Raw genomic sequence first — 23,197 nt, 5'->3', positions numbered from 1 at the left:
GTTTGGACCTGGATATGTATGCCTAAGAGACCCCAGGCTCTACGACCACCAAATCTCAATTTGCTGCTGCAAAAGCAGCAGCAGCAGCAGCAAGGGGTGCTCGCTCTCGATTTCATTCCTCGCTCCTCACTCCTATCTTTTTCTTTCTTTCTTTCTTTTTCTTTTTTTGGCACGGGGTTATATGTAGCCAGGCTGGCACTGAACTGCTGAACTTCTGGCCTCCATTTCCCTCCAGTGAAGGAGTACAGACATGGGTCACCACACCCAACTAGCAAGACCTTATTTCAAATAAGCACCACAGCACTATCCATAAAAATATATTTTAGGATATAAAATGACCAATGTAATTTTTTTGACAAACGTATGATGTGCTTATCCATTGGTTATCCAATAATTATTCATAGGGAGGGACTTCTGTTAACCAGTTTGTTTCATAGTAGTTTTGAGTAATTACCAAAGGACTGGCAAACCCTCTCAATTACTGTTTTGGTTTTTTTTTGGTTTTTTTTTTAGTTTGTAGTCTAAATTTTCTACTGTTTTTGTTTCTTAAAAAAAATCTGGCAAGGGGTCCTCTGAGCAGCAGCATCCCTGAGCAGCAGCATCCCTGAGCAGCAGCATCCCTGAGCAGCAGCATCCCCGAGTAGCCAGCATCCCTGAGCAGCAGCATCCCTGAGCAGCAGCATCCCCCAGCAGCTAGCATCCTTGAGCAGTAGCATCCCTGAGCAGCAGCATCCCTGAGCAGTAGCATCCCTCAGCAGCCAGCATCCTTGAGCAGCAGCATCCCTGAGCAGCAGCATCCCCGAGTAGCCAGCATCCCTGAGCAGCAGCATCCCTGAGCAGCAGCATCCCCCAGCAGCTAGCATCCTTGAGCAGCAGCATCCCTGAGCAGCAGCATCCCTGAGCAGCAGCATCCCTGAGCAGCAGCATCCCTGAGCAGCAGCATCCCCCAGCAGCCAGCATCCTTGAGCAGCAGCATCCCTGAGCAGCAGCATCCCCCAGCAGCAGCATCCCCCAGCAGCCAGCATTTGCTTCCATCTAAGCAAGCACCACCTGAGTGCTCTGTTGTGCTGCCCTGACCTGTCAGGTTACTCATGCTTGAGTAATCACCCCCAGTGGCTCCCCGTTTGTAAACTTGAAATCCAACCTGTGGGCATCGGAGACATTTGCTGGTCTTTAATAATTTAGAGACTTAATTTATTGCTGCCTGTAGAAAGGTATAAATTACCAGTGTCAGGATTTCCTTTGTAGGAAAACATAGCAGAGCCATCTATTGTCCTTGTACATACTAGGACAGTTTTTAGATCTAAAGTCACATTATTTAGCCAAGTAATTCGAACTACTGCAGTATCCCTGATCCAGTCGTTTCTATTAGAAACATAAATTGAAGAAAATAAATTCTGTCCTAGTCAAACATAATTACAAATTTCTGAGTCTGGTGCCTTGCTTATTAATGCATTTTATCATAGAAACAAAGTATGCATGTTTGCACGCATCCTGTCTAACTGTACTGCCTTAAATCCCGTTTACCCTTTGGTGTTGGAGTTTGAGAAGCTTCCTCTTCTGTTTATTGAACTGGTCTAAATCTAGCCAAGATTATACTCCAGCTCCTGCTAGAGCTCCTAGCAACCAAGGTCAAAGGGGAGAGTCACAGAAAAAAATCATCCTAAAAGGGAAAATACACACACACACACACACACACTCACACACACTCACCTCCACCTGCAACACCACTGAAGGGCCAATAAAAACGAGCATTGGAGATGACTTCTGTTTAAAAGAGTACAGGGATAGGCATGCACCTCAGTGGTAGAGCATTTACCCAGCATGCACGAGGCCCTGTGTTCGAAGCCCAGACCCCATTGCCACCCCTATGCATACAGGACAATTAAATACAGGTACAGAGATCTGGGAGAGATGAGGTTAGAGTGAAGGGAGGCGGGTTCAGGACCAAGTTCACTTCTAGACGACTTGCACGTTGTGACGGTGGAGATCTCCTGCTCTGGTACACTTCAACAGGCAAAATGCAGCAACTCTTTCTGCATAAAAACTGGGCTCCACGTCAGCACCATCCACTTGCCTCCGGGCTTGTCATATTAGGAAGGTTTTAAATAAAATTTACAAAGTTTTCCCAGGTTTAACGAGTCAACTAGAAACAAGGTCAACAGGTACCTCCCTTACCACGTACAAGAAAGCTTTACTTCAGAGTAAACGGCATCTACCTTTGCTATGCTGTCCCTGTGCTGTGGTGTCCCTGTGCTGTGGTGTCCCTTTGGTGTGGTGTCCCTGTGTACCTGCACTGTGCTGTGTCCCTATGATGTGTCCCTGTGCCCAAGCAAGGGGTAAAATGATGGTAGAAGCCAGCTCATTTGTAAAGCTTCAGATACTAGAAGGCAGTTAGCCTGCTGCACACTAAGATGAGATGCTGGAGGTGCTAAAGACCTCTCCTCACCCTATTTGCTTACAACCAGGGACACACAGACACAGACACAGGCACACACACACACACACACACACACACACACACCAGGAAAAGAGGGGACAGCAGGAGACCAGAGTGGAGAAGAAAGGAAGAGAAGGGGGAATGGTCAGGGAGAAGGGGGTGGAAAGAGGAAGAGGGGAGAGAAGGAGAGGAAAAGGGAAGAGAAAGGTCAGCACACTCTCCTGTCAGCATGCCAGGCTACAGGTGCTCCTCAGGAGACGTTTTAGCATGATGTTATGGGCTATGTCCATATGATATGGATATGTAATTCATATGTAATCAGGGGTGAAAGCAAAATGATTTCAAGTTTGAAGCCAGTGACATTATATACAGTTTGAGGCCACTCGGGCAATTTAACAAGATCTTAGCTCAATGTAAAATTAAATAAATGAATGAATGAACCAACAGGGTATAGTACAGTGACACAGTACTTAATGTGAGTCCAGCCTTGGGTATTTTATGTGATTGGCTGTTTACTAGCCACACTGACTTTTGGGGACAGTAGTATTATTACCAGTTTATAAATTGGCGATTTGCCTCAGGCACAGACTTGGCAATGCATGGGTGTCTGGACTAAGAGCCCCTGTGCCCTGGAAAGACTAAAAACAGTAGATTCACACACACAGCTCTGCCCTCATCCACTCCTTGAGGGCATTCCAAAGACTCAGCGAGCAGCCTTTACATTTCCCACAGTGTGACTGTTTCTGACCTCTCTCACAGTGTGACTGTTTCTGTGTCTGCATCCTGGTTTCTGTAATTGGATTCCAGAGCTACCCTGAGGACTTTGCCCAAAGTTTTGTGGCATCTTCCTCTCACTGAGTAACTCTGGGAAATGTTCCAGCTGCCACAGTCTGCAACCATTAACTCGGTGCTTACTTTTATTCATAAAATTGATATTATTAAAGCATCTCAGTGCTACAAGAGAGGTCAATGTTTCAGATCACTGCCCCCAGCTACCAATACTTACTTTATAGGCAGACTCCAGCCTTTAGAAAACACACACACACACATGCACACACACCTCCATACTTCCCAGGGGTTACTATTATGTAAGTAGTAACTTCTGCCCTGTGGAAGAAAAGGGAGGGGCAGATCTTAGGTTGAAGATTTGGTATGAACAGGACAATGAGTTAAGAACTGAGGCAGGCAACTCACACAGCTCTCAGCAAAGAGCTTCCCAGAATTCCATGGAAAGAGTAGACATACTAAGGCAGCTTTGAGGAGCAATACCCACTTTGAGGAGGATCCCTACTCCATGCAAGGCCCTCATTAGAATAGATTCCTAGAAGACATCTTCCCAGGCAGCAAAGTCTTCAAGGCCTTCCTGCCACTGCTTTCCTGTGCTCATCAACCTTAGAATGTCACAGTTGCACGGAGAACCTCACCTGATAACCAGTTCCTGGGCTTAGGGAAGATCTCTTTGGAGTGCTCTCTCTTTGCTCTTGAGGAATGCCTTAAATGTCACAGTATGTGATTTAGAAAAACATCACAATGCTATCATATTATGTAAGTAATTTTATCCATTTTAGAGAAACAATTGGGAAATGTGTGTTAAATACAGAATTTTTTCTCGAAACATACATTATGGCTGCAAGAGGTCCTGAAGCACTATTTTGAAACAAAGCACAGTGAGCCTCTGTGCAAGCTTGCATAAAATGAGCACAGTTATTGATTACTAATGTCTGCCACAGGAACTGGATATGCAAGCCTCTGTGTTTGCTATCACTATTACAGCAACCAAACGTTTTTAGAATTGAACTCAGGAGACAATAGAAAGCTGTAAACTTACAAAGAACCTTTGATATTTAGTGGGGAAAATGAAGGAGTGATTTCCAAGTCCAGTCTTCTAAGATACCTTGGACAAGAGATTCCCGAGGACAGTGAGACAGAAGAGCAGCAGATAAAGAATCAGGGGAAAGTGAGGTTCAAGGTGTGGTTTTTATTCAATTGTTTCTACTTTTTAGGCAAATATTATAATATTTTTAGTTTCAAGTATCTTTGTTTTGGTTTGGTTTAGTTTTATTTATTTTGGTTTGTTTGGTTAGTTTTGTTTTTTGTTGTTTTTGTTTTTTGTTTTGGGTTTTTGAGACAGGGTTTCTCTGTGTAGCCCTCAATATCCTGGGACTCACTCTGTAGACTGGGCTAGCTGAACTCAGAGATCTGCCTGTCTCTGCTTCCTGAGTGCTGGGATTAAAGGCTTGCCCTACCATGCCCAGCCCATTCAAGCATATTTTAAAAGAACAATATTTTATGCTTTTCAAATAGGAGACATGAGTTCAAAAGACTCTGAAATACTAATGTAGACTTTTAAATATTAAAGACAATGCTTTTTCTAAGTCCATTTTAAAAATTTTTAAGGGGCTGATGAGATGGCTCACCAGGTAAAGGTGCTTGCCGCCAAGCCTGACAACCTGAGTTTGAGCCGTTTGATTGTGGAAAGTTTGATAATGGAAACCAAACCCTGCAAATTGCACCCCAACCTTTACATACAACACTATAGCATGTGTCTCAATCCCCTAAAATAAATTAATAAAAAATGTAATTTTTACAAATTAAATGTTTTTGTTTTAAAACGAACATAAATCAGATTTGTGGTTTGGGGAAGAACTATAAGAAAACATGACTCAAGTATATTTTCATAGTGTATCTTTTTTTCTGATAACAATAATAGTAATAATAATAATAGAGAATATTTTCTTTTGATAATTTAAATAATGGCTCAAAAATTCTTTCCTGCCCTATGATTATTTTAGGTTTAAATGAGCTATTATGAACTGTAAGGAAATGCCGGGGCTGGAGAGATGGCTCAGTGGCCAAGCACACTGTGCTCTTCCAGAGGACTAGGGTTCCATTTGCAACACCCACATGGCGGCTCACAACCATCTGTCCCAGAGGATGTGACGAGCTCTTCTGGCTTCCAAAGGCACCGGGCATGCACATAGTACACATACATCCCTTCAGACCAAGTACTCAAACACAGAAAATAAGAATAAATGGATACATTTTAAAGAAAAGAAATTATAACCCAGTCCCAGCCACACAGTGTTTCCATGGACTCTCTTTCTGAACGTGTGGGACTGGGCATGATTTCACGTGTAACTAACATGTGTGGAAGTGTCTCACCACACCACAAAACTCTAAAGAGCAGCTTCCAATCCTGGACACCCCAGACCTGGCCATGCAGCTCAGTCGATGGCTATGACTATACTGGGCCTTGACCCCACAAATAGAAAGTGGGTTGGCCATTAGATTACCCTCCATTCCTCCAGCCTTCACTACTCTGTGAACTGGAACAGAACAGCTAAACAACCAGACTGAAATGTGCTTAATAATGTTCTGAAAGGAAAGCCTTTAGGAGTTTTTTGACTGCTCAAAGTAATCCAGATGAATAAGAGAGACCAGGAAAGAACAGAAATGATCACATCTACTTTAAAAGAACATTAAAGAACAATTGTATAGTAAGAAATCAGAAGAGTGGAACTTAGGTCCACTTGCCTGTTTGTTTGTTTGTTTGTTTGTTTGTTTGTTTTGAGACAGGGTCTCAACTATCCCAGGCTAGACTCAAACTCCCCCATAGAGCCAGAAAGGACCTTGAACTTCTGATCCCACTTCTAAGTGCTGGGGCTCTTTGAGTGTGCTGGGCAAGCACTCAGCTGATAGAGTTGCATCCCTAGACCCCAGAGTTTGATCATGAGTGTAACCAGGAAGGAACAAAGATAAAACCTGAAAGGAGAAAGCGCCTAAGTTGTCAGGACACAACTAGAGCAGAAAAGAATGGAAATGGGGGTAGTGGATAGGTGAGGATGGAGGGAAAAGCCAGGCAGGGGGAGGGGGACGGCTGGCGGCTTACCTGCAACATTCACAATCCTATTTGCTCTCACAGATCCTTGTGGGGTCTCCACATCCCATGTTCCATCTGCCCTGGGCTTCAGAGATGTCACTGGCGCAGGATACTTTAGAAGAGCCCCATATTTCCTAGCCCCAGCAGCCAGGGCCATCGTCAGAGAATAAGGATCAATGTGACCATCTCCTGGATTATACAGTCCGGCTAAAATCTAAGTCAGTCATAAGAAAGGCAATAAATAGTCAAAGAAGTGTATGCTTATTACTCAATGTAAATATAGCCTGCTGACAAATGCTTAATAAAGCTAGACTTTAAAAATGCATCAAGGGCTGGACACATACAGAGCTGAGTGGCAGAGTGCTTGCCTGGCATGCACAGGGTTCTGGGGTTTGATGCCAGCACAGAGGGAGAGCATCTTGACTGTAGTTGATATCTTTTCTTTTCTAAGTCATTCTCAGACTTGAGCAGGATTCACAATGAGAGATGAGTCACTTGTCACCATAAAGCCACTTGATAAAGCTTTGCAATGGTCTCCATTACTTGGGCACATGTCACTAAGAACAAAGAGTATTGTTTCCAATCTTCTGGCAGCCATTGTCTCCAGTCAGTGGCTAAAGCTACTGCTAAGTTCTAGTCACTGGGATTCAAAGGACAGGGTCATAGGGCAGCTTCCAGGAGCCACTCCAAGAACATAACTTGCATATGCCCATCTTTGTTCATTTCTCCATCCTGGGGTCTAGAATTCAGATGTGATGGCTGGGCTCCAACTGACATATGGAACACTAACACGAGAGTCAAACCCCAGGACAGACAACGTAATGATCCAGAGGGTGACTTGATCACTGAAGCCTTGATGGCTTAGTGACTGTTCGATGCTTTCTTATTAGGGTTCCTATCGCCGTGATGGAACACCACGACCAAAGCAACTTGGAGAGGAGGTTTTTCCAGCCTAGGCTTCCACATCACAGTTCATCACCAAAGGAAGTTGGGACAGGAATTAAGCAGGGCAGGAACCTGAAGGCAGGAGCTGATGCAGAGGCCATGGAGGAGTGCTGCTCACTGGCTTATTTCTCAGGGTCTGTTCAGCCTGCTTTCTTGTAGAACCCAGGACCACCAGCCCAGGGGTGGCCACGCCCACCATGTGCTGTGCCCTCCCTACAGGCTTTTCTCAGTTGCCGTTCCCTCCTCTCAGATGACGTTAGCTCCTGTCAAGTTGGCATAAGGCTAGCCAGGACAAATGCTTACATAAGAAAAAGACTTACTTACGCATTATTATTTTGGTCTCTCATGTTTAAAGCCAAATCTAATGCTAGTTGATATACCAGTTATAACATTTAAGCCAGGCAGTGGTGGAGTACTCCTTTAACCCCAGCACTTGGGAGGCAGAGGCAGGTGGATTTCTGAGTTTGAGGCCAGCTTGCTCTACAGAGTGAGTTCCAGGACAGCCAGGCTTACACAGAGAAACCCTGTCTTGAAAAACTAACTAACTAACTAACTAACTAACTAAATAAATAAATAAATAAATAAATAAATATTAAGTATTCAATATTGTAAATATATTTATATGTTAGTATATATCCGATATCAGCTGGGTCTGATAGTGCAGGTCTGTAATCCCAGCTATTAGGAAGGCTAAGGCAGGATTCTAAGTTCAATAGCTGCCTGGAATAGAATGAGTTCAAGGACATCTTGGGAAGCTTTTGGAGACTTTTTCTCAAAATAAGAAACAAATAATGAGCTGGGGTTATTCAGTGCTCGAGTGATAGAGTGATAGTTTAATCTATGAAAGCACTAGATTTCAGTCTATGTGTGTACATATATATGAATGATGAAAATGTATACTCAGTTCATAATTCACCAATGGCTTCTCGCACACCTACTTCAGCTTAGGTACTCTGGGAGAGTGAAGGAGGATGACGGGGGCTGGCAGAGACAGCACAGCAAATATTATAATGATACCTCATCTATTTGGGAAGAATTTGCAACCAACTATGAACAGGGAGTCTTGAGAAATATTTTTCCTGTGTCTGATTTGATTAGTTTATGCTCTTTGCCCTTTGTTACTGTGATAGGATTGGATTACACTGATTAACCTTTAGACTTTAAACCAACCTTGCATTCCTGGGACACACTCTACTTGGCAATATTATAGAACTAGTTAATTCAATTTTCTAGATTTTTATTAAAGACTTTCACATCTATATTCAGAAAAAACCAATAGTCTTTTCTTCGTTTTTGTCTGGTTTTTGTATCAGAGACATAATAGCACTATAGGTTGTATAGGAACTTATTCAATTCTAATTTTAGAATACTTCGTGAAGGATTCATATTCATTCTTCAACTATCTGTTAGAATTTATCAGAGATACCATCTGGGCCTAGGTTCTGTGTCTGAGATTTTGTTTTGTTTGTTTGTTTACTAAAATTTAGTCTTTGTACTTATGTATCCAGTGCAAAAGACTTTGGGTTTTAATGGAATGCATGCCACGCTGACTTGCAGATGTCATGCTGGTGTTTTGTAATGGCTTTGTGCCTGCTGTGGTAATCCCATGACTGTTTGGTTTGGCATGTCCTGGTCCATGTGTTTCCATTGCATCCATTCCATTCCATCTTTGAGGAAATCTGTAATGATGAGAGCTCCTAGGGAAGTGTTTCAGAGCTGACATATGAAGAGATATAACTGGATTCTTAGTAGTATAGTGGAGGTGGACTTCAATGAAGACAATACCATCACACAAACCCATGGACAAGAGTCCCTGCAGCCTGAAAAAACCCACACGAGCACAACACCCAGCACCCACAGCAGTTACACAAACACTCAGAGACAGGAACTACTGACACAGTCACTACCAGGGAAACACAACTGTTTGCTTCTCCAAGCAACCTGCTGTCTCCCTATACTCAGGATAGAGTCAGAGAGGGCTCAGGGTTCAAAGTTTTCCTCCAGCTCTTCTAAACTGAACAAACTTATCCCAAGTTTGTAAGTTGTAAGTTTGTAAGTTGTAAGTTTGTAAGTTTGTAAGTTGTTTAAGGTACTGTTTTCTGGGTCATAATAACCAGAGTTTGCATAGAAAGGCTTAGCATAGTCTCTGTTTACATAAATACTACTGTAGTAAGTGTTAATGCTGCTACTATTCTATAAACAAAAAAACAAAACAAAACAAAACCAAACAAACAAACAAAACCAATGCTCACCCAGGAGTGGAAAAAAACATTAAATTCCCTGTCAAGTGGATTCCCTTAAGGAAATTCAACATTAGTCTAGACCTGTTCCTGGCATGATCTGAGAGGGAAGTGCCACCAGGAGTCAGGCGGCATGGGAGGAGATATGGGACAGGGCTTCTTGACTTTTAAAACTTCAGTGGTCTCCTTCTAGAATGGTCATAGCAGGCTGCCATTCCCCAACAGACAGCTGGTGTGTAGAAGCACTTCAGTATGAGGGAACCGGTCATAGAAAGGTATAGCAATGTTTCCTTAGTTGTCACAGGCAGGGACTAAAAAGGGTTTTCGTTGCCCCTGCCATGCATCCCTTAATAATAACCTACCTTGTGATCTGCCCACAGTCTAATACCTACCATCTAATGTTGCCAGTCCAGATTTGTACATCGATTATTTCTAGTTTTCATTAACTCATTAAAACACTTTTTAAAAACATAATTTTAATCCAAATCGGCAAAGTGAAATTGCTCTTCAAATAAATACCTTGTCCATGTTGAGTAAAGGGAACATCTCGTGAATTTTTTCAGGCTCAATAATATACTGTTCCGTGGCATGCCAGTTGGTTCTCGTCATTTGGTATTTAAATTCATCCACCCTTACAGGAGTTGTAGCAAGCCTGATACTACCTGGTTGATGGAATCCCACCACCTGTGACAATAATTCCGGTGAAAGCACATAAATAAATTGTCTTCGGGCACTCAAACAGTTTTCTAGCACAATGGAAAACCAAGTAAGAGAGGCTTTTTAGGAGGCGGTCATAATCATCACATAAGATATTTGCATCTTATGAAAAGATATTCATTCAGCAGCAATTTAGTAAGCCAGACAGTACTGCAAGCCTAGGTGCAGGGTGAACGAGAGAGGCAAAGCCCTGGCGTGATGGAACTGTCCGTCTACAGGAACGGTAGGGCAGTTAGAACAAACAGTTGCACGGGTTGAGGGTTCGAGTGCAGACTGAAGGGGCAGGATGAGAAAGGGAGAAAGGAGGGAACGGAGAACCAGAGAACAGAGAACAGAAGTGCTGCTGTGGTGAATGGTGAGAGGGATTGTAACCTAGCACTCACTTGGCATCTCTATAAATCTTTCCATTTTGGTAAAGCCCTGGGTCACCAAACAGGAGGCAGTCCTGGCCTTTAAATTGCTCACACTCTGCAGGGAAGACCAACTACTAAAGCAACAATGACAGTGGCACATGTGTGTTAGAACAGTGTGCACACATGTGCTTACTAGCACATAACAGGGGTGGGCCATCTGTGTCGGGTGAGGGGAAGGTGGTTCCAGCCAGAACAGGAAAGAAGAAAACAACACAGACTTAGAAAGCAGATATGTGAGAGCACCCAGAACATTCTAGAAATATATGCTGTTGAAGGCAATTAAAGCATATGAGCAAAGGAAATGGAGGCAAGAGAATGTTAGAAAATCAGACAGGGCCTAGCTAAGGAAAGGTGTGCCTCAGACCCTGCTGAGCCTTTGATCTCAATCCTGAAGACTCCTGGGAGCTTTTAGTGACCCTCAGTGAGGATAAGAGCATGAAAACATTAGGAAGCCTTTGATCTTAGACCATGGAAACAGTCACTATGAGAAAAGATAAAAATAAAGACAAGGGGTCTTAATGTGCTGCTTCTGAAGGTGTGGGCATTCAGGGCACTGGTGGAGCCTGAGCAAGCTGTTTGCTGAGAGCCCTGACTTCATGCTTCCTAGACATGGGAACCTACTAAACAAAGTTTGGGAAGTTACTATTTATTATCTCTTCCTTTAAAAAGAGAAAGGAAAGGAAAAGAAAGGAACAGAAAGGAAAGGAAAGGAGAGGAGACGAGAGGAGAGGAGAGGAGAGGAGAGGAGAGGAGAGGAGAGGAGAGGAGAGGAAAGGAAAAGAAAGTTCCCTAAACATAAACATGATGTTACAATGGACTCAGGTTCTTTCGTAGCCTCTGTCTCTACCACAGTAAGCACTGCACACACATTCTGTACCTCACAGACACCTTCCCCTGAATGCATTTACCTGTCCAGTTTCTTCTTCCAGCTTCTCGTAAAGTTTGATGCTGTCATAATGTATTTTCTTCAAGTTTATCCCAGGGTGAAAGTAAGTTGTTAAACCTGCCTTAAAAGAGGTGAGGGAAGAAAATTCAGAAATAAGGTGACGTTTGGACATGGTTGATAAAGTCTCTGCTGCTGAGACATGAGGAAGTATCAGGCTGATGCAGGAAAGGACACATTGGTGGCCATTTGAGACCCCAGAGCAGATGGCTCATCACACAGTATATAAAGTAGCTTCAACCATACAAGTTGACTGAAAGCCAATCCATAGACATGTCCAGGAAGAGCCTGAAAGTCACTAAATAAAGGGCGAAGGGACTGAATTAGGTTGAAGGTTTGGAATACATGCTGTTGTTGACTGTTTTTCTTATTTTGTTTGTTTTTATTGGAAATATGTGGGTTCAGAAGTGTTTAGGTTTCGAATTTGGAGATCAGCAAGATGGCTCTGTGGATACAGATAGCCTGCCACCAGAACAGATGGGCTCCATCCCAGCATCCCTGGAGCCTACTGCATAGAGAGAGAGGAGAACTGATTCCTGCAAATTGTCCTCTCATATTTACAGCACATGTGTGTGAGAAAGCGCATAGAGACGCATATACAAATAAATTAATTAAATGTAATAAAAATATAGATTTCGAACTTTAAGTTTTGGATATTTGTATATACATACTAATGTCTCATTATGAGAACCCTGGTCTATAAAAAAATCCATTTGTTTCCTAGATACCATATATATATATATATATATATATATATATATATATTATATTACACAGGATTCCAAATAACTTTGAGCATGAAGCAAGATTTGTATGTTGGGCCATCAGAGGCCAGGTATGGAAATTTCCACTTGCGTCTCTCCAGTGCTCACAAAAGTTTCAAGAGTAAACTTGAGATCTTGGATTTTTGGATTGATGATGCCCACTTTGTATTAGGAAATGTTGAGGGTGAAGCAAACGATGGTGACTTGAGTTAGGGACCTACGGTTATGTTCCCCAAAGCAGAAGTACTGCAGACTGGCAAGGGGCGGGGTCCTTCACCTGATCCCCAGCTTGCTCTTGAATGGACAGACTCTTTGTCCCTTTCCCAGACTGCAATTTCTGGTGAGTAGAGCCTGGTGAACAGGTGACACGCTTATGCAAGCTTAACCTGCTCTGAGAGAATATAGGCACACCTATTCATATTTGTTGAATAAATACTGATTAGTTATTCTTTGGAAAAGATTGCTAGATATTAGAAATGTTGCAGCCCCTTCCATCAACTCTGGCAGATGCAATGTAGCATCCAGACCAAGAATTCTAGGCAATTACACCAAGCGAGAGTTTTCTTAATTAAGTATCTGGGGTCTCATTTTTCAGCTAATTTATCTTGGGGAGCTCATCAGAACACAATCTGTTCGAACTCAAATCCATTTAGGAATATTTATAACTCTCTCCTATGGGAATTTGATTCTCTGAAACTCAAAACTATTCCCATTAACGTTAGTCAGCCACCATTTACAGACCAGAAGCCCGAGACTTTCATCTAAACTTGTCCAAGCAGCTAACACACATAAGTGGCTTCTGGCAAAAATCCCACCCCAGTCCCTAAGCTATCATATAGCCCAGCTCCTGCGAGAGTAGAGAAATGCTTCTACTACAGGAACTGCCTGCCAGGGTCTCTGAATCATGGAAAACCCTTCTTTTTCCTTTCATATATTTAATATTCAGTGTGTGTGTGTGTGTGTGTGTGTGTGTGTGTGAACTTTGCTCATTCAATCAGAGAGTATATCTGGGCTTTGGGTATCTGTCAGTGACCCTACTTCTGTCTTCAACGCATCATCATCCTATCTGTTGAGGAAATGAAAGCTCTTGGATACTAACCAGAGCTCTGATTATGCCTAGAGATGCTGTAAGCCAGAATCTTGGGTGAATTTGGGTGTTTTAATCAGTGTTCTATTGCTGTGAAGAGTCACCATGACCACAGCTTTCTTATAAAGGAAAGCATTTTACTAGAGCTTGCTTGCAGCTACAGAAGCTTAATCCTTTGTCATCATGTCAGGGAGCATGGTGGCATGCAGGTAGACATGGTAGCTGAGAGTTCTACGTCTAGATCCACGGGCAGCAGGAGAGAGAGACACAGGGCGGGGGTTGAGCTTTTAAAACCTCAAATCCCACCCCGAGTGATACACTACTTCCAACAAGACCACACCTATTTTAAGAAGGCCACGCATCCTAATCCCTCTCCAGTATTGCCTCTCCCTATTTAAATATATGAGCCTATGGGGGCCATTTCTATTCAAATCACCACACTAGGCCTCCAGAAAGTTTCCAGGTTTCATTATCTACATCCATCTATACAGTGTCCTCTGTTCCCCTGCCCTAGGGGCTAATGAATTCTCATCCGGAAGAATCACATGGATTCATAAAAAAAAAAAAAAAAAAAACATTTAGCTCACTGTACTTTGTTTAGGGAACAATTCTTTGGAAACTCATAGCCAAGAAAAAGTTAATCCTTTTACTAAAAGAGAATACCCATGTAGGAACAAGCCATGCTTCTCTCTATTTCTTGTTGCCACTGCAGTTGGGACCAGTGTGAATGGGTTTTTTCCAGCCATAGTAGCTAGTTTCTTATGCTGGCTTTTGTTTTTGAATTTGTGTTTAAAATTTAGAGTTATCCATACTGTGCTTCTACTGCATTCAAATTATTTGAATCTTGCATACTGTCTATTGTTAATTACATATCTGTCTACATTTAGATATGTAGAGTACACAGTGCCTTTCTCTTCTGTGACTTCAACATGGATATAGTCAACGAAAAGTTTGAGAAAAAAGAAAATACTGGTTCTATCCTTAGGATGCATGGATAAGTGCTAGGTCACAGAGCTGGAGACATAAGAAGCAAGGGAGCTGAAGAGATGGCTCTTCAGTTAAGACTGCCAGAGGCTGGTAAGGCCAAAGAGGTCTTCACAGCAAGAGACCCCACTTTTACTTGGAAAAAAAGAAAGAAAAAAAAAGAAAACATCATTTGGTATAGAAGATAACACCAACAACAAAAAAGACAGAATCCTTGAGAAGGTGTCTTAGGGTTTCTGTTGCTGTGAAGAGACACCGTGACCACAGCAACTCTTATAAAAGAAAACATTTCATTGGGGCTCGCTTACAGCTCAGAGGTTCATTCAGCCTATTATTATCATGGCAGGAAGTATGGTAGCATCCAGGCAGACATCATGTTGGAGAAGGAGCTGAGAGTTCCACAACTTGACGGAAGGTAACCAGAAAGAGATTGCCTTTTGCAGGTGGTCAAGAGGAGGCTAGAATTCTATACTGGGTGGAGCTTAAGCATAGGCGACCTCAAAGCCCTCCCGTACAGTGACACACTTCCTCCCACAAGACCACACCTCCTAATAGTGCAATTCCCTACGGGTCAAGCATTCAAACACATGAGTCTCTAGGGGCCAAACCTATTCAAACCAGCACAGAAGTATAGACCTTTGAAGCTGGGTGTGTGGCTCAGGCTGTAATTCCAGTTGTAGGAAGTAGAAGCAGGAAGATCAGGAGTCCTAAGTCATTCTTGCCTATAGTGAGTTCAAGACCAGCCTGAACTACAAGAGCTCCTATCTCAAGCAAATGATAAACAGACACATACAGAGACACACCCATGCACCAACACTCGCATGCATATCCTCAAGCAAGTTCAGAATTTGTAAATGTTTTTTAATACAAATTTAAAATACCAAGAAAAGAAAGTTCTTTCCCACAGTGTATTCACAATTATTAAGTATGAAAAAATCTGTAGGAGTCAGAAAACCATCGAAGGATGCTGAATGATGGGGAGGGCATTGGGTGCTAACTTGGGTGGTGTGATCCCTGAGTCTATTAATCCTTCTTGACTTTCATGGGCCTCCACTACCTCAGAAAACTCAGCCACTGGCCTAAGCCACCATTTACCCCAGTGGCTCCAAATCTTTGATTGATACACTTATACGCAGATGTTTGCACATAACCACGAAACTATTCATATCTCTTTATTTACAGACAATATGTAAACATAGGTTACTATATTAATAGAGATTGTAAAGCATACTAGATGAGTTTGGGATGAGGGAAATATTTTAAATAATTTTTGTCTTGCTTATTGTGCCAGAAAGTTTTTGAATATTAAGGTCATGAAACCCATTTTTGATAGTGTTGTGATTAACATATTCCATTATTAAGCTGTGTACAGACTGGATTAACCTGTAAAAATATTGCCTGATTCTAGGCTTGCTTTATGTCCAGGATTGTTCATTCATTTAATTATCTGTTTGTTTATTTGTATATGTATGTATCTACTTGTTTTTTTTTTCTTTTGTTTTAAACAGTCTCATTGTATAGCCCAGACTGGCATTAAACTTTTTAGTTAGTTAGTTAGTTTGTTTGTTTGTTTTTTCAGGACAAGACTTCTCTGTTCAGTCCTGGGTATCCTGGACCTCATTCTTTTGACCAGCCTGGCCTGGAACACAGATCTGTCTGCTTCTGCCTCCCCAGTGCTGGGATTAAAGGGGAGCCCCACCAACTGGGGCTGGCATTCCCCTGTGTGTTGGTCTCTTTTCTCATTGTTGTGAACAAACAACAGACAAAAAGCCACTAAAGGAATGAAGGGTTTATTTTGCCTTCCAGCTTGAGTCTGTCAAGGTGGGGAAGGCAGGAGTGAGAGGTGAAGGCAGCCATTTGTTGCATCTGGGGATCAGAAAGAGGAATACTGGGTCTTAGCTCTCCTTTCCCTTCTTGTTCAGCTGGAGACCCCTGTGGACCGTGGCAGGATGCTAGCCACATTCAGGTGGGTTTTCCACCTCAATGAACACAATGTAGCAACTCCCTCACAGATGTGCCCAGGGTTGTCTCCTAGGTGATCCTAGAGCCAGTCTGTCTGACAATTGCCATTAGAGGTAGCATTCTTCCTAGGCCTCCTGCACTTGGCACTGTCTTCAAAGGCTAAGACAGCAGAAGACTCCTCTCAAGCCTGCATGAACCCAAGTGGAAGCAGTGTTCTCTTGGCTGTGTTCTCTGTGTTTTACGACCCCTCCTCCATTCCAAGCTCCTGCCACTACACTGAGGTATATACAAAGTTTCTGCTGACCGCACAGACTATCATATTCCCTTGCCTCTCTGTTCTTGCTACAACTTAGAAAGTATCACATTCTGTATTTTAGATAAACGGGAACAAATCCTACTGGAATACCATATCAGAAAAAAAATAATAGGTTAAAATTGTATCTCTTACATAGTTGAGATAACTTCCCCCTCACCCCAACACACACAAGGAGATATCATTTAGTCTAGAAAACCTAACCATAATATTCAAATTTCTATGATGTATTTTTAATTAGGATTTTACTCTTATTTTATGCACATTGGTGGTTTACCTGCCTGTATGTCTATGTGAAGGTATCAGAGTCTCCTGAAACTGGAGTTAGAGACAGTTATGAGCTGCTATGTGGGTGCTGGGAATTGAACCCTAGTTTTCTAGTTTAATGAAGCCAGTGCTGGTAACTGCTGAGCCATCTCTCCAGCCCTTATCCACATTTCTTTTTTTTTTTTTTTTGGTTTTGTTTTTTTGGTTTTTGTGGTTTTTTTTTTTTTTTTTTGAGACAGGGTTTCTCTGTATAGCCCTGGCTGTCCTGGAACTCACTCTGTAGACCAGGCTGGCCTCGAACTCAGAAATCTGCCTGCCTCTGCCTCCCAAGTGCTGGGATTAAAGGCGTGCGCCACCACCGCCCGGCTCCACATTTCTAAATATCCCTTTTAACATGTTCTTTTCCCAATAGGACTGCTTTGCAAGCCAGCTGTCCATCTTGTTAAAGCATCACCATTCCTTGGAAGGAGCAGACCACACCCATTTCTTCTCTAGTGCTGGGCCCATGCCTGGAGTTGTCCCCGTGTATCCTAGGTACACACTCTATCATTAGGCTGTACTCACAGACATATCTTTTAAAACCTATATAACTGCTACATAGAAACTACCCACATCCATTCGGATTACTAACAAAGGTCAGCATGTTTGCAACACTTGCCTTATTGTAAAAGATACATACACATGTTTACATTTCATAACCCTTTTCCTTACTGTGGGGTAACAAATCTTTCCATAGTGCTAAGCTCACCTTCAACCCCCCTCTCTTCCTTTCTCCACATACTAGCCTTAAAGTCTCAGGGAAGCTGGTCACCATCTTGGCTTCATGTGGCAATCAAAGAGCTGAGATAAACCCACAGCAGTGCTGGCTGGCCTGCCCCCATGAACCTTGGAGTCTGAAGCAATATGTCAACCGTTTCAGATGCTACTTGTGTTAGTAAAGTTTAATTTCTTTCTCAAGTATGTAATAAGTGCAAAGTTCAAGATTATCTTCCAACACTCCAAATGGAGCATCTTGGATCTTCTATCCTTGGATTTTGAACTACCGTGCTGTGACATCATTCCCAGTGAAGTGGAGGACCCTATTCTTCAAAACCATTTGTGATGTCATCTGTCACGTACTGACAAAGGAGCCTTGTTAAAGTGAGCAGGACCTCAGGGTGCAGACTTGGCTCCAGACTGAACATCCAGCCTCAGGCTGTGTTGACTTCCAGCCTTCATTGCCTGTACCTGTGAACGTTATATCACAGAAAACATGTCCCACCCCCAGGGACCTGCAGGGATGCTGCCTCGCAGACTTTTCTCTCAGTCTGTCCATTCAGCTGGTGCTCCAACTTTGCACACTCTCAATCTGTCCCCAGATATCTCTGGGCTGAAAATTCTTGGCTTGAGAAACTTTATGATGTCATTCCTTATAGAGAAGGCTGGTGGACTTGCAAAAGCTTCCAGAATCAGTTCAGAGGACAGGTCCTGCCCTGTCCTTTATTCCAAGGGGGCACAAACCACCCAGCTGCTATTGCCTGACTCCACACTGGTCCCATTTGACTCTGGCTTAAAGCCTTGTCTACAGAGGGCAGAGGTGCTTTTCCTACTATTTTGATATATCTTTGCATAGGAAAAAAATGTTTTAAAAAGTTAATTTTGGCCGGGCAGTGGTATTCCTTTAATCCCAGCACTTGGGAGGCAGAGGCAGGCAGATTTCTGAGTTCAAGGCCAGCCTGGTCTACAGAGTAAGTTCCAGGAGAGACAGGGCTACACAGAGAAATCCTGTCTTGAAAACAAACAATCAATCAAACAAACAAACAAACAAACAAAAAGTTAATTTTGCATAAGAGAATATCATGATAAAATTTCTGCCTGCTTTTCTTAAAAGAGTTCAGGCTAAGATATGTGTTTTTTTTTTTTTTTTTTAGAGGCACATTTACTGAAATCTCAGGAAATTCTTAATCTACTCTAAAACATAGGCCGTACTCAACTGCTCTCAGTGAGGCTGTATAATCGTCCTGGGGGTCCTAGTTCCATTCCCCTCAATTTGTCCCTACCTACATGTTCTTGCCTGTTTAACCATGAAGCCCATAGACCCCCTGCCCCTGCTTCCCACTCTGTCGGTGTCCCCTGTTTGAGTTGTCACCTTGACTGTTCCTGCTGCATTCTGCACTCCTTACAGAGTTTCTCTTTTCTTTAAGGCTCAAGTCCCACCCTGAGTGTTTTCTGTCTGTGTCCAAAACCAACTCCAGGAGGAAAGGACTCTGTTGTTTCCTTGTGTCCTCACTTCTGAGAGACTGTGGTGGTTTGAATGAAAATGGTCTCCATAGGCTCATAAGCAGTGGCACTTTTGAGAGATGTGGCCATGTTGGAGGAAGTATGTCAAGTCACTAGGGGAAGACTTTGGAGTTTCAGAAGTCCAAGACAGCCCAGTGTCACTCATTCTTCCTGATGCCTGCTGATGTCTTCCTGTCATGATGACAATGGACTATGTCTCTGAACTGTAAGGCAGCTCCAAATGCTTTCCTTTACAAGAGTTGCCATGGTCATGTCTCTTCCCAGCATAGAAACCCTGACTAAGACAGTGATCATGAAACCCTAACAGAATATAGGTCCTTCTGTCTGGAGTGATAACAAAATGTACACTGTGCTGACTAGTTTCTGCCAACTCGACACAAGCTATGGTCACCTGAGTGGGGGGGGGGACCTTGATTGAGAAATGCCTCCATAAGATGGGGCAAGCCTGAGAAGCACTTTCTCAATTAGTGATTGATACGGGAGGGCAGTGCCATCCCTGGGCTGGCGGTCCTGGGTTCTATAAAAACAAAACAAGCTGAGCAACCCATGAGGAGCAAGCCAGTAAGCAGCACTCCTCCATGGCCTCTGCATCAGCTTTTGCCTCCAGGTTCCCATCCTGCTTGAGTTCCTGTCCTGACTGCTTTTGATGATGAACCGTTACATGGAATTGTGAGTGAAGTAAACCCTTCCCTCCTCAAGTTGCTTTCCTCATGGTGTTTCATCACAGCAAGAGTAACTTTAAGGCACACCCAAAGGAAAAGGTAGAGAAAGTTGGCTTGCTTTCAGAAGGACAGCAGGAAGTCTACATGGAAAATCTAGTTTGGGGAATTGGGGCAGAGCCTAGAGTACTGGGGCTTCTGCAGGCAGGAGGAAGGCGGTGGGGAACCAGTGACAGGAGACAGCTATGCTGGGAAGACTGGTGTGTGCAGGTGATGGGAGGTGTCCATCCTCTTTCTCACACTAAGGATAAGGGATAAGGAGTAGGAGGGAGAGGAGCTGGACTTGACTCTGTTTTTCCAGGGGCACTGGCTGACCAGTGTGTGGGGATGACTGGAACTGTGAGACTGCAGCCAAGAGAGCTTGAGTCTGGGCGATGCTGTTCATCCTTGACTACCTTGACTGAGTGCCTGACTACCATTCCTATCCAGGCACCTGGCTCATGCTGAGGGTGTGCTGAGCACCAAGAGGCCCTGGGAGACATCTTCAGCGTGCATGTGTGTGTGCATGTTCCTGTGTGTGTGCTTGTGTGTGCACTCGTGTGCGCATATTGTGTCCTGTCTGTAATTATCGAGTCTTCCTTTCCCATCCCTCGTGAGTAACCGCTTGGCAATATGGGAGCCGTGTCAGTCCTTTATCTAGGCCATTCTCCAGCATGCTGCTTTACTAGAGCAATGACACATGCTGGCTACTGGGTGAGACTCCATTACAAAAATTCAAAGCAAAACCAACTTAGATGATGGAAACCAAAAGAACTTTCTGGAAGTTACAAGGGTTGAAAATGGCAAATAGCCAGGATCAGAATCCAGAATCCACATGTTTAACATAACAGACATCCTAATAACGATTTCCCACTTCCTGGAAGCATGTCAGTCAGGTGACAGGATACTTTCTGGTGAGGTGAGGGGATCTCATACGCTGAAGCGCTTTCTATGGGGAGTTGTGAACGGGAAGGACTGGTGCCCAGTTCAGGACACAGAACAGTTTGGGGTACTCTCCTTACTGCGTGCCAGGTAGAGCCAGCCGTGAGCTCCGACTTCTCCAGCAGGACCACATCTCTCATCCCTGCCTTCGCCAGGTGATAAGCCAGGCTCACGCCCACACAGCCACCTCCGATGATCACAGTCTCTGCTCTGTCCTTCCATTCTGGGGGTGACGGTGGGCTTTCCTGTCTGGAAGACAGTATTTTTAACAATGGTGTCTCACTCAGAGATACCAGGTCCAGTTTGGGTCTGATTCCCTCCCCTGCCGGTCTCTGGAACATCATACCCACAGGCTACAATTTGCCTGTAGAAACCTGGAGCGTGGGGTGCCTGACCTTTGACTGGGCGTCCCACACTGACTGTAGCTAAGGAAACCAGCAGTAGCGTGGCAGCAGCGGCTTCTTTCTCAATCTTTTTTTTTTTTCTCGTTTAAAAAACACATTCTGGGGCTGCTGTTCAGCTGCTAAAGAGGGCCCGAGTTTAACTCCAAGAATGCATGCAATCAAAGCTGGGCATGATAGCTCCCACCTGTAATCAGCGCTGGTATAGCAGAAACAAGGTGTAGGTCTTGCTGGCCAGCCTTCCTGGCCTAATCAATAAGAGACTGTCTTTTTCTTTTTTTTTTAAGACAAAGAAAAAAAAAGAGCCAACCTTGGAGAGAAACTAAAGAAGCACCGAACACCTGGTCTGCACATGTCTGCATCAGCACGAACTCCTATTATTTGGTTTGTGAAAAAGCCCCTTCTCTCTAGTGCTTCCCGGGCTAAAAAGAGACAGACAGAGAAGCATCCTCCTCTCTTGGTTTCTCCAATCATCCGTCTACAGGATGGCCTTCCTGGCTGCGTTGTGAACCTTTCGAAGGCAGGGACAATATCCTATTCATGACTGAAGTCAGCTCCCTCCCACTGCCCACATCCAGTATGTATGTCCTGTGACCTGATCGGTTCCAGGGCTTCCTCTCACCCCTGTACTGGCGCGCCTGCCCTACAGGGTGCTTAAAGGAGCGTCTGTCAACAGGAAGGCATGATGGGAGCACATGAGGAAGAATGAAGCAGGTGAATGGGGACATGAAGGCTCTCAGGCTGCAGGAGCAGTCAGCACAGGGAGGGCTGGGCTCTGAAAGGCCACTGAGGCTGCATGGGGAGGGCCCCTAGGGTACCTCTGGCTCTAACACAAATGGCACTCAGGAAGTGCTGTGAACCATGACTCAAGAAGGCGATTTATTAATTGCTCAGTCCTTAGCTTCTCCCCCTGTCACCAATCTCTTCATTCCGTTGGTGTCTAACATAGAAAGTCACAGTATAAATTAATAAGAATTCTGGGAAGATTCTCCATCATATAGTCGGTGACACCTAATCCAAAAGCTGTCATTTTAAGAATAAGGGTTTTTGTTGTTGATTGGTTGGTTTTTCAAGGTAGCGTTTCTCTGGGTAGCTCTGGCCGTCCTGGAACTTGCTCTGTAGACCAGGCTGGTCTCAAACTCACAGAGACCCACCTGCCTGTGCCTCCCAAGTGCTGAGATTAAAGGCATGCACCACCATTGAACGTTTAAGGATAAGTTTTGAGGTAAGAAAAAAAGTGGGCTGGAACCTTCCCTGGAATTGATATGCTGTGTCTGTCTTATTACTCCTTATTTGAGAAAAGATGATATATTTATCCGACAAAGGCTAAATTGTTGAGTGTCTTGATGTCTAAATTCTAATCTGCCTTTATAATTAGTCAGACAAGAAACTCACATTTTCTGCACAGGTTTAACAACATGGGGTGTGACCGTGTATTCAGACACACTGACAGAAAAGTTGTAAAGCTTGTAGAAAGAACTCTTAGAATTATCTCAGTTTTGTTTTGGTTTTTGAGACAAGGTCTCACTATGTATCTGGCCTACGCTGGCCTTGAGGTTGCTATTGTCCTCCTTGGCCTCCAGGGCACTGGGATTTTAGGTTTTTGCCACCACAGCTTACAGTTCTTAGAAATATCATCTGTGATTACTCTCAATAGCTCAGAATATATGCAAATGTCATATGCGTGTAAGCACGCACACATAATAGTGAATAAAGATTTTAATATTATACTGTATTTGTCTAGTGGGTTTTAAACAAAGTAACCCAACATACCCCTTTCTATTTGTTTCTGTATTAGGTGCAGTGGCCCAATTATGAAGCTTTCTAGTTTACAGATCTCTCTGGTGCACTCCCTCGATTGGGTTTGAAGGCTCCTGTGAGACTGGCCAAGCAGAATTAGCATCCAATCTTTGTTGATGAG

General features: G+C 43.5%; 1 protein-coding gene across 1 annotated transcript in view; it reads right to left on the bottom strand.

Annotated features, from left to right (window-relative positions):
* The window catches only part of Dmgdh (dimethylglycine dehydrogenase), a 73,779-nt gene that overhangs the window by 49,467 nt on the left and 1,115 nt on the right, over nt 1-23,197 (bottom strand). The window contains exons 2-5 of the mRNA XM_028760068.1: nt 20,956-21,124; nt 11,544-11,642; nt 10,025-10,189; nt 6,330-6,534 (exon numbers count right to left, since the gene is read on the bottom strand). Of these exons, the coding sequence (XP_028615901.1) occupies nt 6,330-6,534; nt 10,025-10,189; nt 11,544-11,642; nt 20,956-21,124 (638 nt within the window). The remainder of the gene's footprint in view (nt 1-6,329; nt 6,535-10,024; nt 10,190-11,543; nt 11,643-20,955; nt 21,125-23,197) is intronic.

Source organism: Grammomys surdaster, unplaced genomic scaffold, assembly GCF_004785775.1.
Source record: "Grammomys surdaster isolate TR1022 unplaced genomic scaffold, NIH_TR_1.0 126391, whole genome shotgun sequence".
NCBI classification, from domain to species: Eukaryota; Metazoa; Chordata; class Mammalia; order Rodentia; family Muridae; genus Grammomys; species Grammomys surdaster.
Note: the sequence above shows the minus strand (reverse complement) of the source record. Positions and strands in the feature narration are given on the sequence as shown.